A 14,309-nucleotide genomic window follows, 5' to 3' on the forward strand; every position below is an offset into this window, starting at 1 on the left:
TTCGGCATAGCAGGCATACACTGTGCCCGTCCTGGCTCCTGGTTCCGAACGGATTCCTCAGCAGCTGTGTTCTGGCTGTGCTTATTTTCATTTCTCCAAAGCCCTAACTTTCCTGGGCATAGAGATGCTGCTGCCACCAGCTTTCCTGGTGAGTTCCAAAGGCAGAGGTGTTTGCCGTTTGATTTCCAGTGAGCTCTTGGCATGCCCTCATTTGTATGTATTACATTTGTATTTCTTTTCATTTAGAGGCAGGATGGTAGAGTGGAAAGACTGGGAACTGTCAAGAAGCCAGAGTTCTGATCCCCTTTCTGTTACATGCTAGCTCAGGCAGATCAGGACCCTTCCCCAACCTATAAAATGGAAGGCTTACACTCGGCCTGTCGGCTCCTGTCTAATGCTGACGTTCTGTGATGAATCTGACTTGAGTAACGTAAGTGGACTGCACAGGATTGTGCACAAAGCTGATTTGGAGGGAGGTCTGGGTTTGAGTCTTTCCTCTGCAGGTGGTCTGATGGTGGGCCAGTCAGTCTCCCTTGGGGCTCGGTATCTTCATCTGTAAAATGGGAACACTACTCACACTTCTGTGAGGATTAGATTTGATCATGGATATTGGAATGCTTTGTCCATGGGAAGGAGTATCACTTGCTTTGACAGCAAAGAAGAGCATGGAAGCCTCAACCAGTAGGTGCACATCTGTTACCGTGACACAGTCGACTGCTGGCGTCCAGCCGTCCTCCAGCGGGCACGTTACAGAACCGCAGGGAAGGTTTTCCTCCTGTCCTGTCCTAAGACAGTTACCTTCTTTCCTCATCTCTTACCTTTTCTTCTCTCCCCATGTCCACCTCTACCCCAGTGATTTCTCCCCATCTCCACCTCTGTATTATTTGAACTAAATGATGCCTGTCTGAACAGATAGACAGATGGCTGAATGGTAGTGGATGACAGACTGTGAAGCACATTTAAAGGCCCTGTCTCATTGAAAACTAAATAAAGAACTACAACGATGTCTGCAATTGTGTATTTATATTGGACTTTGTGTTATATAACTATTTTAATGGATAGCCTTTTGTATTCATAGTATTCACAGTAACTTCATGGTGTGGGGGAGGGGAAGGCCTTTAAGCCCCATAAGCTCTATTAACTTATCAAATGTTCCCCAATACTTTCAGCAGAATTTTCCTTAAAACTGTGCCGATGTGGGTTTCTGTCATACCTGACTAGATTGCCTCCTGAACCCGAGAACCAGGACAATCTCTAGCTGGGCTGATGGGCCTCACTGACTTAGTCGTGAAATCGGACGTGTCTGGAGTTAGCAGCAATAGTCCGATTTCAGCATTTTTACTGTTGTTTTACCTGAACTGAACATTGAGAACCTTTAAGTGCAACTTCTGAAATTGAAATTGGAGTACTGCTGCTCTGGGATTCCTGTCTGTCTCATTCCCGTTGCCTCTGCTTTTTAAAGTACTGTCTTCCTTCCACTTGTGGCACAACTTGGTCAGGGCTCGGACGGGAAGAAAATTTAGTAAACTGCTGAATTGTTTTTCTTGACTTTTATTCCCAAAGTTTGGTAAGCTGACACTTCTGTTGAATATTTAAGATTTTTAATTAGTAACATAGTACCTGAGTTTTGTTACTTGGTATGAATTCTCTCTCAAGACTTCTGAAATTTTTATTAAATAAAAGCTAACTTTACTTGCTGAATGTCGCTGTCAAGGAAGAACACCAACTTTAGTGGAGCTCCTTTGGGAGTTGAAATGGAAAAAACAAAATTCCTGAACATGGTAATTATGCTTTTTCTGTTGTGTAAATGAACTCTTAGTTTTACATATTAAGTGTAGGCCAGTAGAGGGTTATAAAATGACCAAATAAATTCATAACCATTGACCAAAGGGGTGTACTTTTTCATTCTTTTCCAGTGGTACAGTTTGGTTGCTCAGTTTTTATATTTACTAGGTGGCTATACCCTTTTACTTTCCTGAGTGTGGCAACATAAATATAACCTCTTTTAAAATTCAGTGCTCAAGACCAGAGTGTTTGACTAATTTTTGTTTAGGAAAGACTTAGAGTCCTTAAATTTTATCCAGTTGTAGAATCATGGTGGAGGTGCTGTCATTGTTTTATAAAAAGGAAAAATTTGAATATCTTTTGGGAATTTCCCTGGGTCCAGCAATACAGATATATTGGAGTCTACATGTTCTATTTCCAAAAGTAAGATCAGATTTCTAACATCACGCTACTTGTTCAGCTGTGCTTACAAAGGAATTATCAAATATTCAGAATCATTAAAAACTAAAAATTCAGGGCTGGCCCCGTGGCTAAGTGGTTAAGTTCACGCACTCTGCTTTGGTGGCCCAGGGTTTTGCTGGTTCGAATCCTGGGCACGGACATTGCACTGCTCATCAAACCAAGCTGAGGTGGCGTCTCACATGCCACCAACTAGAAGGACTCACAACTAAAAACACACAACTATGTACCTGGGGGCTTTGGGAGAAAAAGGAAAAATTAAATCTTTAAAAAAAAAAACCTAAAAATTCATATATATCTTTAGCAGAACATTAGAAAATGTTTTCTTCTAACAAGAAATAATCCTTATGTTTAAAGGTCAGATAATTTCTAGGGGAAAAATGTCTTAGAAATAAATGCAGTAGGAGCAATTATAATGCACATCATGGCCGTGACAGTGCTTTGTAGCACCGTCACCAAGGTGGGTAGGGTGTGTGTCTTCTCTTTATTACAATGCTAAAAAAAAGACTCTTCATGCACATTCACGTGGCTTTGTTTTGTTGTTTATGGGAAATGATTACCACTTACAGGTATTTGAAATCATTTTGTCTTCTCCAAAACACTGCTCAAAGATGGCATTTCAGGGACGATTCCATTCCTATTTCACAGTCTATGCTAGACGGCACTACTTGCGCCTTCGGATTGTTTTGTTAATAACCATGACATAAAAAAAGCCACCCAGCTTGAAAATGACACTTGAGAGGATCACAAAATCTGAATTAGAGCCAGCTGACTTTGTTTTGAGGGAATTTTCGCTTCAATGGAAAAATGCAGGGGAGACATGCTTATGACCAACTTATGTAAATATAACCTTGCTACATAAAAATTTATATATGAAAATGATTCAAGATAACCTTTTTTTCATTATAAGAATTTTACAGAAATATTTGAAGCTGATTTTAAAATGTAAAATTCATATTTAATCACGTTTGAATTCAGATTCTAAATTGTGTACGAAAGTTTCCTTATAACCATAATACTTTTCCTTTCTTTTTCCTTCCTTATTTTTATTTATTCTGAATCACAACCCTTAGATCTCAACTAGTTTTCTGTGTAGTAGTTTTTCTAGAAATGGGTCAAGAAGAGGTAATGTTGCTAACAAAGAGCAAAACTTAATTCTTTGGACTTAAGTTGCATAAGTGTTTCCTCACTCTAACTAGGATTTGATTAATTGGCTGTAATTTAATGCTGTTTATGTTTTAGCTCTGAAAGAAATGTTCCTGAGCACTGAGTGCTTTTTGAAATATGTGACAAGACAGCAGGTGGCTAAAGGAATTCCCGCAGTTAATGCCGCTTTTAAGAGAAATATCTGAAATTTTAAGAAAATATCTCAAATCTGTCCCTGATTTAATGGGGGCAAAATGCATTCATATTTGAGGATTTCTAAAATGTTTAATTTGCCTCTTAAAAATGGATCCCTCATGTTTTTAAATAACAGCAAACAAGCCCAGAGAAGAGCACACAGTCAAATGTGCATGAGGTCAATACAAGATGACTTTTCCTTGTGTCGTTGACCTGTATTTTAAATGGTATTGGCTGAATAACATAAAATAAGTAGCTATTTTAAATAAATTCTGAATGAAAGCCACAGAAGGAGGATGATGTTTTTGAGATCCTTTTATTTTTTAAAGGATTGTTTTAAAATTTTAAACTACAAAACAGATTCCATACATTCTGCCATAAATAAAAACAAACAATAAGGCAGGACTCTACATAAGCAAACCGAGAAGAACTGTTTTCAGAAAATGTGATAAAATGCTTTACAATCATCAGCCATCCAGTTTTTAAAATAAAACTGTTGAAAGCTCACAGGTCTTCAAGCGGCACATACAAGACACCCTTGAAGAGGGAACAAAATGTGGTTCTGCCGTTTTGTACTGTTCTCACATTTTTGAAAACCTAATTCTGCTTAGAGCATAGGTCTGTTCCATGTTCTAAAATTCACACAGGTTGGTTTGTTTTTTTCTCAAGAACCATATGATAGAGGCACCAATGACAATACAACTTTGTTTCCAAGAAGCTTGTAACAAAGCATCGTCTCTTTTAAACATAGGACTTAAGAGGCAAAAAGGGAATCCTGGGTCCTTCCCTCTCAGAGGCGGCCTTGAGCCGGCCTTACCGAATCCGCTTCTGCTGCCGCGCTCTGTAAATGTCATGCACAGGGGGGACCACCGCTCCCTTTTCTTCGTCCTCGTCTGAGTCCTCGTTGGGCCTTTTGACAGCCTTGGTGAGGACTGCGTTGCTTTCCACAGGGCCGTTGCCCTCGACAGCCAGCTCGGGGGCTCCGCCGGTGATGATCCTCACAGCCTCCTCCACGGCTGCGGACACAAAGGAGACGCGCGGCAGGACGTTAGTTAGGCTGCTATGAAAGAACCTGCGTGTTCTGTTGTGGAGACTTTCTAATTTCATAGCCTACCATTAGCAAAGCATGGGATAGTACCACTGATACTAAATAATTAAAGGAAAAGACAAGAGCTGCTGTTTAATTACTTTCATAAGCCAAGTCTGACAGTGGCTTTTACGACATTTCACTTGGTGGAACTGGAACACCAACAAGCCTCTTTGCACCAAAGAGGATCCCTCTTGTGTGGATCACTCCTGGGTTTCACTGCACGTCTGCAGGCTGGCTGGTTTGGGAAACTTCACTGGCGAAGAATAACTCTCTCCTGCCTAGGAGACAACAATGTGAACTCCGCTTTAAAAATGGAGCTTTCATCACTTACTATTTGGTATCTTGCATCGTCGGAAAATTTCCATCAATTCATCCACTTGTACAAAAGGACCCTATTTTGATAGAAATAAATTATAATCTGCAGTAATCTGGCAAGTTAAAATAGCACTACTTTAGATTTCCCAGGATAGAGGAGAAAAAGCACACAATAACTATAACCCAGAGAGCAGGTGTCTATCATGAAAAGAGTGAGCAAACCTGGAAGCAGATAGGAGGCGGGAGGAGCTTCATTAGCACGACGGCCGCAGGCGGCACGGGGAACACTCCCCCCGGGACGGGGTGCAGGCCCGGCGCTGAAAGAGAACAGAAGGCAGCGGTGGACGGAGGCGCCGCACACACGGCAGCGCTCCAGCGGCACCGTGCACGTAAAGGCGCCCCGCGTCCAGGCGGCTTTGCTCCGGGCCCGCTGGCCGCCCCTGCTCTTTCCCGTTCGCCCCGCTCGTGGAGCCCGCAGGGCAGCCTCGACCCCCGGGCCGAGCCAGCCAGCTCTCGTCAGAGGCCGGGGCTGGCCTCACAGGTCGTCCGCTCAGCAATCCGTTCGGTCAGTTAGGCAGCAGCACATTTAATGCCGAGGGCCTTGTTCCCACAGGACCTGGAGGGGCTACTACCCGTTAGCTGTGTGAATGACAGCAAAGCCCACCGCGGAGGGCGCTGCCCCGGGCGCAGGTGCTCCGCACAGGGCAGCGCTCCTGGGAGCTTCCTGGAGTGGGGGTCGTGGAGTCTTCCTTCCCTTTTGTTAGACATTCTTAACTCATGTTGGTTCAAAGATTACAGACAACTCACTGGTCATAGCGACCTGAAGTCTAATAATTAATCTACAGTTGACAGGTCACATTACTTTGTCCCCACACCTCTGGATTTAAATCAACAAACACACTGAGGTCTTAGAACTGGGTCTGAAGTCGTGGCTTACGTGCTAAATGTCGTGGCTGAAATGGAATCATCTGCTGAGTGTCCGGCTTAGGGTACTCTGGTTTTCTGTCCACTTCGTCCTTCAGAACAGGCACTATGGAAGGAGCTACAACTGGGTCTGGAATGATAGCCGCCAGCTTAGCACGGGAGACATCCTGAAAATGCAGAACAGAGAATCCTAGACCTGAAAAAGGGACTTACAGAGTATAATTGTGCAATTCTACAATCTCGAGGACACTCTGTGAATAACTACTTAAAGTCACAGAAAGAGAGAATGAGAAGAATAAGCAAGAACTTGATGATGGTAAAGATTGTTACATATTCAACAAGTGGAGCCAAAAGTCTCTAAAGACTTGGTGTTTCATAAACTTTCCCCAACCCCAGGTGCGAACATTAGACTCGGTGTAGCCATTTGTAGAAGAGACACAAGCTTTTCTGGGTAAATATATAACACTGGGCACCAGGTAGAGAATGCGGTAATTTGGAAGAAAATTTGAAATTTTAGATACTTTTATGACACCCCCTTCCACCAGAAGTAAACATTTATCAGTTTCTTTAAGAAGCTGCATTAAGTGAGATCCTGCTTCATGAAAGCTGAAATAAAGTTTATCATCACTTACACTAGTGAGATTTTGCTAATGAAAATAAAAATTACTCCTCACATACTGTTACAAGGGAGAAGGAACATTTATTGAGCAGCCACTATTTGCCAGGCAATTTTAGCCATTTATTCCCTCTTTGATGAGGCAAATAGTAACATCTCCATTTTATGGGAGGGACTGAAGCTCAGAGGTTCTGATATTTCCAATGTCATATAGCTACGAAGTAGAGGCCTCTCTGACCTCGAACCCCTCTCGTCTTCTCAGCACACCAGCGGTGCCCCGCCAGGGCTGAGACGGGTCAAAGGGAGCAACGTGGCCACTACTACCCGAGGCCCTACCCCGGAGAAGTTCCTCCACGACAGGCAGCTATGTCACTCCATCTGAAGAGAACCAGCAGAGCCCCTTTGCCACCAGCAAGAGGCATGAGGGCAATTTTACTTCCTCAAAACGTGCTCACGTGCAGCCGGTGACATCAAATGCAGTTGGTGGCAAATCTAAAGGAGCAGACCCACTGGGAATCGCTTTTTCTCTTTCCCTCTCTCACATGTACACGCACAGAAGCACATTAATCCTTCCCAAATAAACAGAAGAGTAGAAACAGAAATACAAGATGGAAAATTCATATCCAAGAAGTAGTTCTACTTGGAAATAGTAAGATCTTTACCCTCATTAACTTCCTTAATTTCCATTGTCATCTTATTTCCATTAGAAATAGCCTTTTCTAATAATTACACATAGTCTTAAGTGTCTTTGGCTTTCCATTGAAAAGTAGTTAAACTGGAAGCAGAATCTGCTCATCCCTGAGCAGCCCCTGAGTCCAGAATAGGAATCTGGGAATTGGCGCTTCCATTAACGGAAAGGTCTGAAGTTCAATTATGGGTAATTTCTCTCAAACATTTAATCTGGTTCACACACCAGACCAGCAAGACCCCGGCCAAAAGAGGGCAGAGAGGAAGTGGAGAATGATGGTCAGGAGCGTCCTCCTGCTGGCTGGCTTAAAAGGACCAACACAGGACTCTCGTGGATATAGCTTCCCCTTCCATCTTTGTTTTTGTTCACAGGACACCGAAAAATCAAGAAATGATAGAATAATGGTCTTCTCAGCAGGGGCTATTTCTGGGAATGCACAAACAATCCTCCGCCCTGGCCTGAGCGGGCTCAGGCACCAGCTGTGTTTCCTAACGACTCGGTGTCTCCCCAGAGGAGCTCCGTTCCTAGACAAGCTCATCCCTCAAGGGGTCCACTGAAGGAGTCCTGTTTGGAAGATACAAATCCTTCAAAGAACTTTATGGATTTAACAAGCTGTAACATTTCTTCATTAGATCTACAAAATATGTAACATGAACTACATTTGGTTTAAGATCTGTCAAAACACATTCATCAGTTTTAAGAACTATTACCAAAAACTGTAATACCTCAGATGACATTCAGATTTTCTTTTGTTTTTCTTCCCTCCTCACTGCCTCCATCTGCCCACCAGACATAAGATATAAGGCACTGACAATTTCCGGGAAAGAATGAAACCATTTGTTAAATCTCATTTTAATTCTCATTTTGCTCAGTATTTTGTGTGTGTGTGTGTGAGAGGAAGACTGGCCCTGAGCTAACATCTGTGCCAGTCTTCCTCTATTTGGTATGTGGGTCACTGCCACAGCATGGCTGGTGAGTGGTGGAGGCCTGCACCCGGGATACAAACCCACAAACCCTGGGCCGCCAAACTTAACCGCTATGCCACCAGGCTGGCCCCACTGTTAAGTACTTTTGACAGTAAATGTTTCATAGACCCAAGGAAAATCCCTGAACTTTCTTCTTGTTTTCTACAAATCTATTCTAAAGCTACGTTAATTTCTATTTCAGAGTTTACTTTAGTGTGAAGTTTATCCTTGAACTATTCTAAAATATTCAAAATATTCTAAAATATTCAAAAATAAGGACACTACACACATCTTGATCGTAAGTACATACCTTATAACCAAGTGCTTTTAGTTCACTGGCAGAGCAAGGATACAAGTCCATGAACTTGTATCTGTCTACCAGTAAAGCTGTTTCTTTGCCTTCATACTCTTCTTTGAATGCTGTAAACCGTCTTTTCTCCACTTTGAGTATACTTGCTAGATCACCAATATTACTTTCAAAAGCTAGAAATCGGGCCCAGATTTCTCTGTAAGAAAACACATATAATCAATACTTAATTATTCTGTGTTTGGGGTAGGGAGTCCATTTACAAAAATGCCTTAAGTTCCCTCTCTCCCCTTTTTTTTAATTATAAAAATCTATTTTTTATTATAAAAATTTCCAAACTACAGAAAAATAGAATAGTATAATGAATACCCATTATTAATATTTTTGCCATTTTTGCTTCATCTTGTTTTTGTTTAAGAATTTGAAAGTAAATTATAGACATTATAACACTTCACCCTAAATACTTCTGTATTTAAGCCCTTTTTAGAGTTTTACTTATTTAGCATACCTTCCTATCCTTTGTGTCAATAAAAGAGATATTTACCCTAGAGAGGGTAAACTCTAGGTGGAAGAGCTGAAAAAGGAACCTAGAAAGATTTCCAATTTCTCCTGAATAATGTGGTTTCACCATTTTGTGGAGTGGCATGAATTATAACAGAATACATTTCTTTACTCAATGTGTGAACAAAAATATATTCCAAAATCTACCATGATTGCTCTCTATTTTTTCCCATTAATATGGATCAGTGGGGAGAAATTTGTACCTCACCACTGTTCTAACAGCCAAAATTAATGCTGAGACTCTACTTACGTAAATGTCACTACGCACCTTTGTACTAACATAATACACTGAGTGCCTACTGTACACCAGGTATAGGACTGCCACAAACATCCCACACTGGTAGACATTCTTCTTGCTTCATGAGAAAGTAAGGACTGGTGAGGTCATGAAACCTGCCCAAGGGGTAGCTGGCTGAGCTGGGATCTGAAGCCCAGACTCCAGAGCCTTAGGATTCCCACCGCGCACTGCACCGTGTCACTCCTCTGGGGAAGCTGACACTCAGAACCATCAATCTGCCACATGACGCGTCAAACAAACCTTCAATACGTAAGAGTCTTTGCTCTGAGTAAGGGAGGTAAAAATTTCAGAACTCTTCTCTAATTTGTTCATATCAATTTCTAGGGATATAGTAAAGTAGAAAGATATGTTAAAATATTTGATAATAAATTGCTAATGCATTTCTCAAAACAATTCTAATCAGTACACTATTTTTTTTTTTTTTAATTTTAAACACATATGAAAGTATTGCTGGCAGACATTTTTGTAAATTAAGCTTCAAGAGGCAAGGGAAATTTCTCCTGAAACTTATTCTCAACAAGCAAGCGTTCATCCCACAGATCACAATCGAGTATTCAAGCCGCCCTTGGAGGCTGACCAAAGAGTTTCACACGGCTTACCCAGACTTCTCAGGAGGAAGGCTTCCAGACGTTAACACTCGTTCAAACAAAACTCGGGTATTGTTGTCCTCTAGAATATTTAAAAAGATTGTAAATATTTAAAAACTTCAGTTTTACAGTTCAACAGTGTTTTTGCACATGCATTATCTCATTTAATCCTCACAAAAATCCTGTGCAGAAAGGTAACTATAATAACACCAATTTTTTTTTCTTTTTGAGGAAGATTAGCCCTGAGCTAACATCTGCCGCCAATCCTCCTCTTTTTGCTGAGGAAGACTGGCTCCGAGCTAACATCTGTGCCCATCCTCCTCCACTTTACATGTGGGATGCCTACCACAGCACGGCCTGCCAAGTGGTGCCACGTCTGCATCGGGATCCGAACCAGCGAATCCCGGGCCGCCGAAGCAGAACACGCACACTTAACTGCTGCGCCACCAGGCCGGCCCCTATAACACCAATTTTTATAGATGAAGAAAGTTGAGGTTCACAAGCATTCAGTGAGTTCTTCACTGACTGAGTAATAGCGCTCTCTCTAGAAGCCTGCCTAGAGTTCAGCTCTCTTCTATAGAATACTGCAGCTGTAAAGGCCAACAATTTGTAACTGTGTGCTATCTGAACGTAATTTGCCTCTAAAGAATAATGAAAAGTACATGTCTGCTGACATTAGAAGCGTCAGACTCCTGGTACTTTTAAATACACCAAATGTGAAGGATGGCAAGCTGCAATTTATATAGAGCTGGCCTTCTCACTTGGCAGCACCAAGACTACTCTGTATGTAGCTATTTTAAACTCTCATAGAGGTATGGTAATATCTAGATTGGTAGATAAATATGCAAGTAGCAAGTGAATTAAGAATGGCACCAGAGGTAGACTGAAATTTGAGTCTTGGAAGGCCCTCTGTAGCTGGAAGGGGAAAAGTAACACTTCTTGCTAAGCTCTAAAGGATCTAGTAAAGTTTAAGAATCCAGCAGTAAACTTACTAACAATCATTGAATTGTATGTTTCAAATGGATGCATTTATGGGATATAAATTATACCTCAACAGAGTTGTTTACAAAAACATCCAGCAGAATGGTTGATTTGTATTGCCTCAGGGTAGTTATTCAGTTTTACTACACGTCCAAATGCAAAGTAAAACAAGAGATTAAACGTACTAAACCAAAGAAGATGACACCACATTCACGGCTTTCATCTTCAACTTAACATACTGTACTTTAAAAAATGTTAAGTAAATCTTACATTTTATTCCTTTTGCTTTATTCCAAGCTTTGCTCCAGACCTTTTTTACCATTCCACACAACCTTCCACTGCCTGTTGCATGCTATGCTCTCTGCCTGGAATGCATTTTCCTGTTTCGTTACCTGGCTAACTACCGTTCACCTTTCAAGGCCCACCTCACGTCCCCTTCTCTACGACGCCCTCTAGAACAGTTCTGTCTAACAGAAACATAATGCAAGCCACGTATGTAATTTAAATTTTCTGCTAGCCACATTGAAAAGAGTAAAAACAGGTAAAATTAATTATAACATTTTATTTATTCTAATACATCTAAATTATCATTTCAACATGTAATCAATATGAAAAATTATTAAGATATTTTACATTCCCTTTTGCACTAACTCTTTGAAATCTGCCATGTACTTTACACTTACACCACATCTCATTTTCGCCTAGCCATTTTCAAGTGCTCAACGCTTAGTAGTCTCGTGGCTACAGTAATAGCACAGCACAGCTCTAGAACTTAAATTACACTCTCCTCTCTGCACTTCCAAAGTACTTCACTCAGGGCTCTACTATAGCATTTAGCACATTTTTTTCATGATTGCCATCATCATAATAAACAGTTAACATTTATAGAATTTATAGAATTATGGAATTACCACATTCCATATATAAATCAAACACATGCAAAAACTCATTTAATCCTCTCAACAATCCTATGAAAGGTACTCTTATTATGACCATTCTGCAGAGGAGAAATCTGAAACGAGATTATACACCTAGCCCCAGAACTCACGCTACAATTAAGCACCAAGTGGCGATGCAGTCATGTTTGCACAGCTGACTCCCCCGTGTGAATGCTCTAAGGGGAAGAAAGGAGTCCTAGCTACCTTTGCACTCCCAAGCCCCAGGAACCAGACGGTACTGAATAAATGATGGATAGATGGGTAGACAGATGAGCAAATGAACAAACCATGCAAGACACTGATTTTGTAAGACAATGCTGAGATCAGACATCATCCTCATTTGTAGAGTAGCAAATATTATAATACTAGCAACTATTCTAAAAAGTCAAGCAAAATAATTGAAAATTGGTGAGAAACATTAATTTCACACAAGAAAATTTCTTTTTAATTAAAGGCTCCACTGTCTCACTTGTTGGAGATGTCTTTTTCCAGACTGTAGAATCACTAAGCTAAAATATAAAATCGTATTTAAGTTTTATTCTTTTCTACTATTTAGATATATAAAATGCTCTATTTTTCTAAAATACCATAAGAATCATTGATATATACCTGTCATATTTAATTCTATAATCATTTACATGGCACATAATTGTATATTTCTTTCTTAAACCAATTTTTATACCAGATCATTTTTAGTCAAGGAATTACACACCCTGTACTGTGGATAGCTAGACTAAATGAGACCGACACATATGTGCACACGTGCTGTGTATATGAACCCCTAGTTCAAGGGCCTGGTCCAAGGCAGGAACTCAGTAAAGGACGGCCGTTGTGATTATTATAACATAATAGGGAAGTAAAAATAAAGACACTCATAATGTTTCTTTTTGATATCTCTTCCCCAGTAGCCTCAAAGCATTTTACTTTACTACTTGGGCATCTTTGAGTTTTGGTGGCTAGAGATTTTTGTTAACTGTTTCCCCTGACCCCCAGGAAACAGGAGGTGACTTGCCCAGAGTTACCAGAGATGAGCATGAATAACTGTGTCTCTCAACCTCTGAATTTGCGCATTTATCCTACTACCGATAGCACTTTACTGATGATATGTTAAAGACCATTCTGCAGTCAAAAGGCATCTACCATTACCCAATAAACACAAATTCATGGTTGATAGACCCTAAATATTTCTTGAGTGCCTATCAAATGCCTGGTTCTGGTGTGATGACAGAATTATAACATCTTCAAGGAGGAAAAAAACCCAGCAACATTAATTTCAGAGAATGACATTGATGGTTAAATATTAAGTAACAATTACAGATCCAGAATCTGCTTACCATTGAGGTGAGAAAGATAGTCAATATAGGCCAGGACATATTCTGGAATGTCTCCATATTTCTTTAGCCCCAGCTCAAAAATCTTAAAGGCAACAGATTTGTCCTAAAAGTAAAGAGAGGAAAGTACTGATTTCCAGATACTCAAAAGAATATTAAAACCAAACCTAAATATGACAAGGAACTTTAAGAACTAAAATGGAAATTAAAATCATGCTAAGTAGAAACTGCTGAGCTAAAAACCATTCAAGGGGGTTTAGATTCAGAAATACGGAGTTTAACAAGGCGTAAATTAGCCGGCATAGGGATTCAGATGATGCTCCATGTAACTTTACACAGATACACTTAGACTTCTCTTCTGATATGGAGCAATTAAAGCTTAATGACAGAAACCAGGACTACCTTTCTTTTCATGAATGTAGCTCAGACGAAGAAAATTATTCTATTTTTATATTTTATTTCAGTACTTACCTTACTACAGTAATATTCCATGAGTGCTGCAGTAACATAGACATGGTGGCGGGTTCTGGCATCTTCTCTTGCTTTTTTAAATATCATTCTTCCAGATTTGATACCTTCTGCTCTCCTTGCAAATTTCATATATTGGATATACACCTATGCAAAAAAATTATTTTTGTACAGATTAGGCAGAATGTGATCCCTGTAGCATCCAACACAGGCTCATCTTATTCCTATCCTAAAATGTTCCTGTACCCAAGAAATCAGAAAGTAAGATTATAGATATTACACTATTTATCTGCAATACAGCTTTTTGCTTGTATTAAAGATACTTGCAACTTAATTTTTTTAAATTGACATATCATTCACATATCACAAAATTCACCCTTTAAAGTATACAATTCAATGGTTTTTAGTATATTCACAAGGTTGTGCAATCATCACCACTATCTAATTCCAGAACATGCAAATTAAATTTTAAATGGGGATTAAAAGTGAAATTACTGGAAAACACTCCATTAATGAATGTCAACACCTGGAAAACTCAAGGTTTGGTCTAATATAAGCATGTTTAACAATCTAACTTCACATTTTCTTCTTTTTTTTTTTTTGAGGAAGATCAGCCCTGAGCTAACTGCTGCCAATCCTCCTCTTTTTGCTGAGG

At 40.2% G+C, this 14,309-nt stretch overlaps 1 protein-coding gene across 1 annotated transcript in view; it reads right to left on the reverse strand.

Annotated features, from left to right (window-relative positions):
• Window positions 1-3,885: 3,885 nt before the first annotated feature.
• The window catches only part of CSTF3 (cleavage stimulation factor subunit 3), a 67,290-nt gene continuing 56,866 nt past the window's right edge, over window positions 3,886-14,309 (reverse strand). Inside the window, exons 14-21 of the mRNA XM_046643733.1 lie at window positions 13,658-13,801; window positions 13,190-13,292; window positions 9,949-10,018; window positions 8,494-8,689; window positions 5,928-6,081; window positions 5,213-5,307; window positions 5,007-5,067; window positions 3,886-4,601 (exon numbers count right to left, since the gene is read on the reverse strand). Of these exons, the coding sequence (XP_046499689.1) occupies window positions 4,399-4,601; window positions 5,007-5,067; window positions 5,213-5,307; window positions 5,928-6,081; window positions 8,494-8,689; window positions 9,949-10,018; window positions 13,190-13,292; window positions 13,658-13,801 (1,026 nt within the window). The 3' untranslated portion in view covers window positions 3,886-4,398. The remainder of the gene's footprint in view (window positions 4,602-5,006; window positions 5,068-5,212; window positions 5,308-5,927; window positions 6,082-8,493; window positions 8,690-9,948; window positions 10,019-13,189; window positions 13,293-13,657; window positions 13,802-14,309) is intronic.

This window comes from Equus quagga, chromosome 17, assembly GCF_021613505.1.
Source record: "Equus quagga isolate Etosha38 chromosome 17, UCLA_HA_Equagga_1.0, whole genome shotgun sequence".
NCBI classification, from domain to species: Eukaryota; Metazoa; Chordata; class Mammalia; order Perissodactyla; family Equidae; genus Equus; species Equus quagga.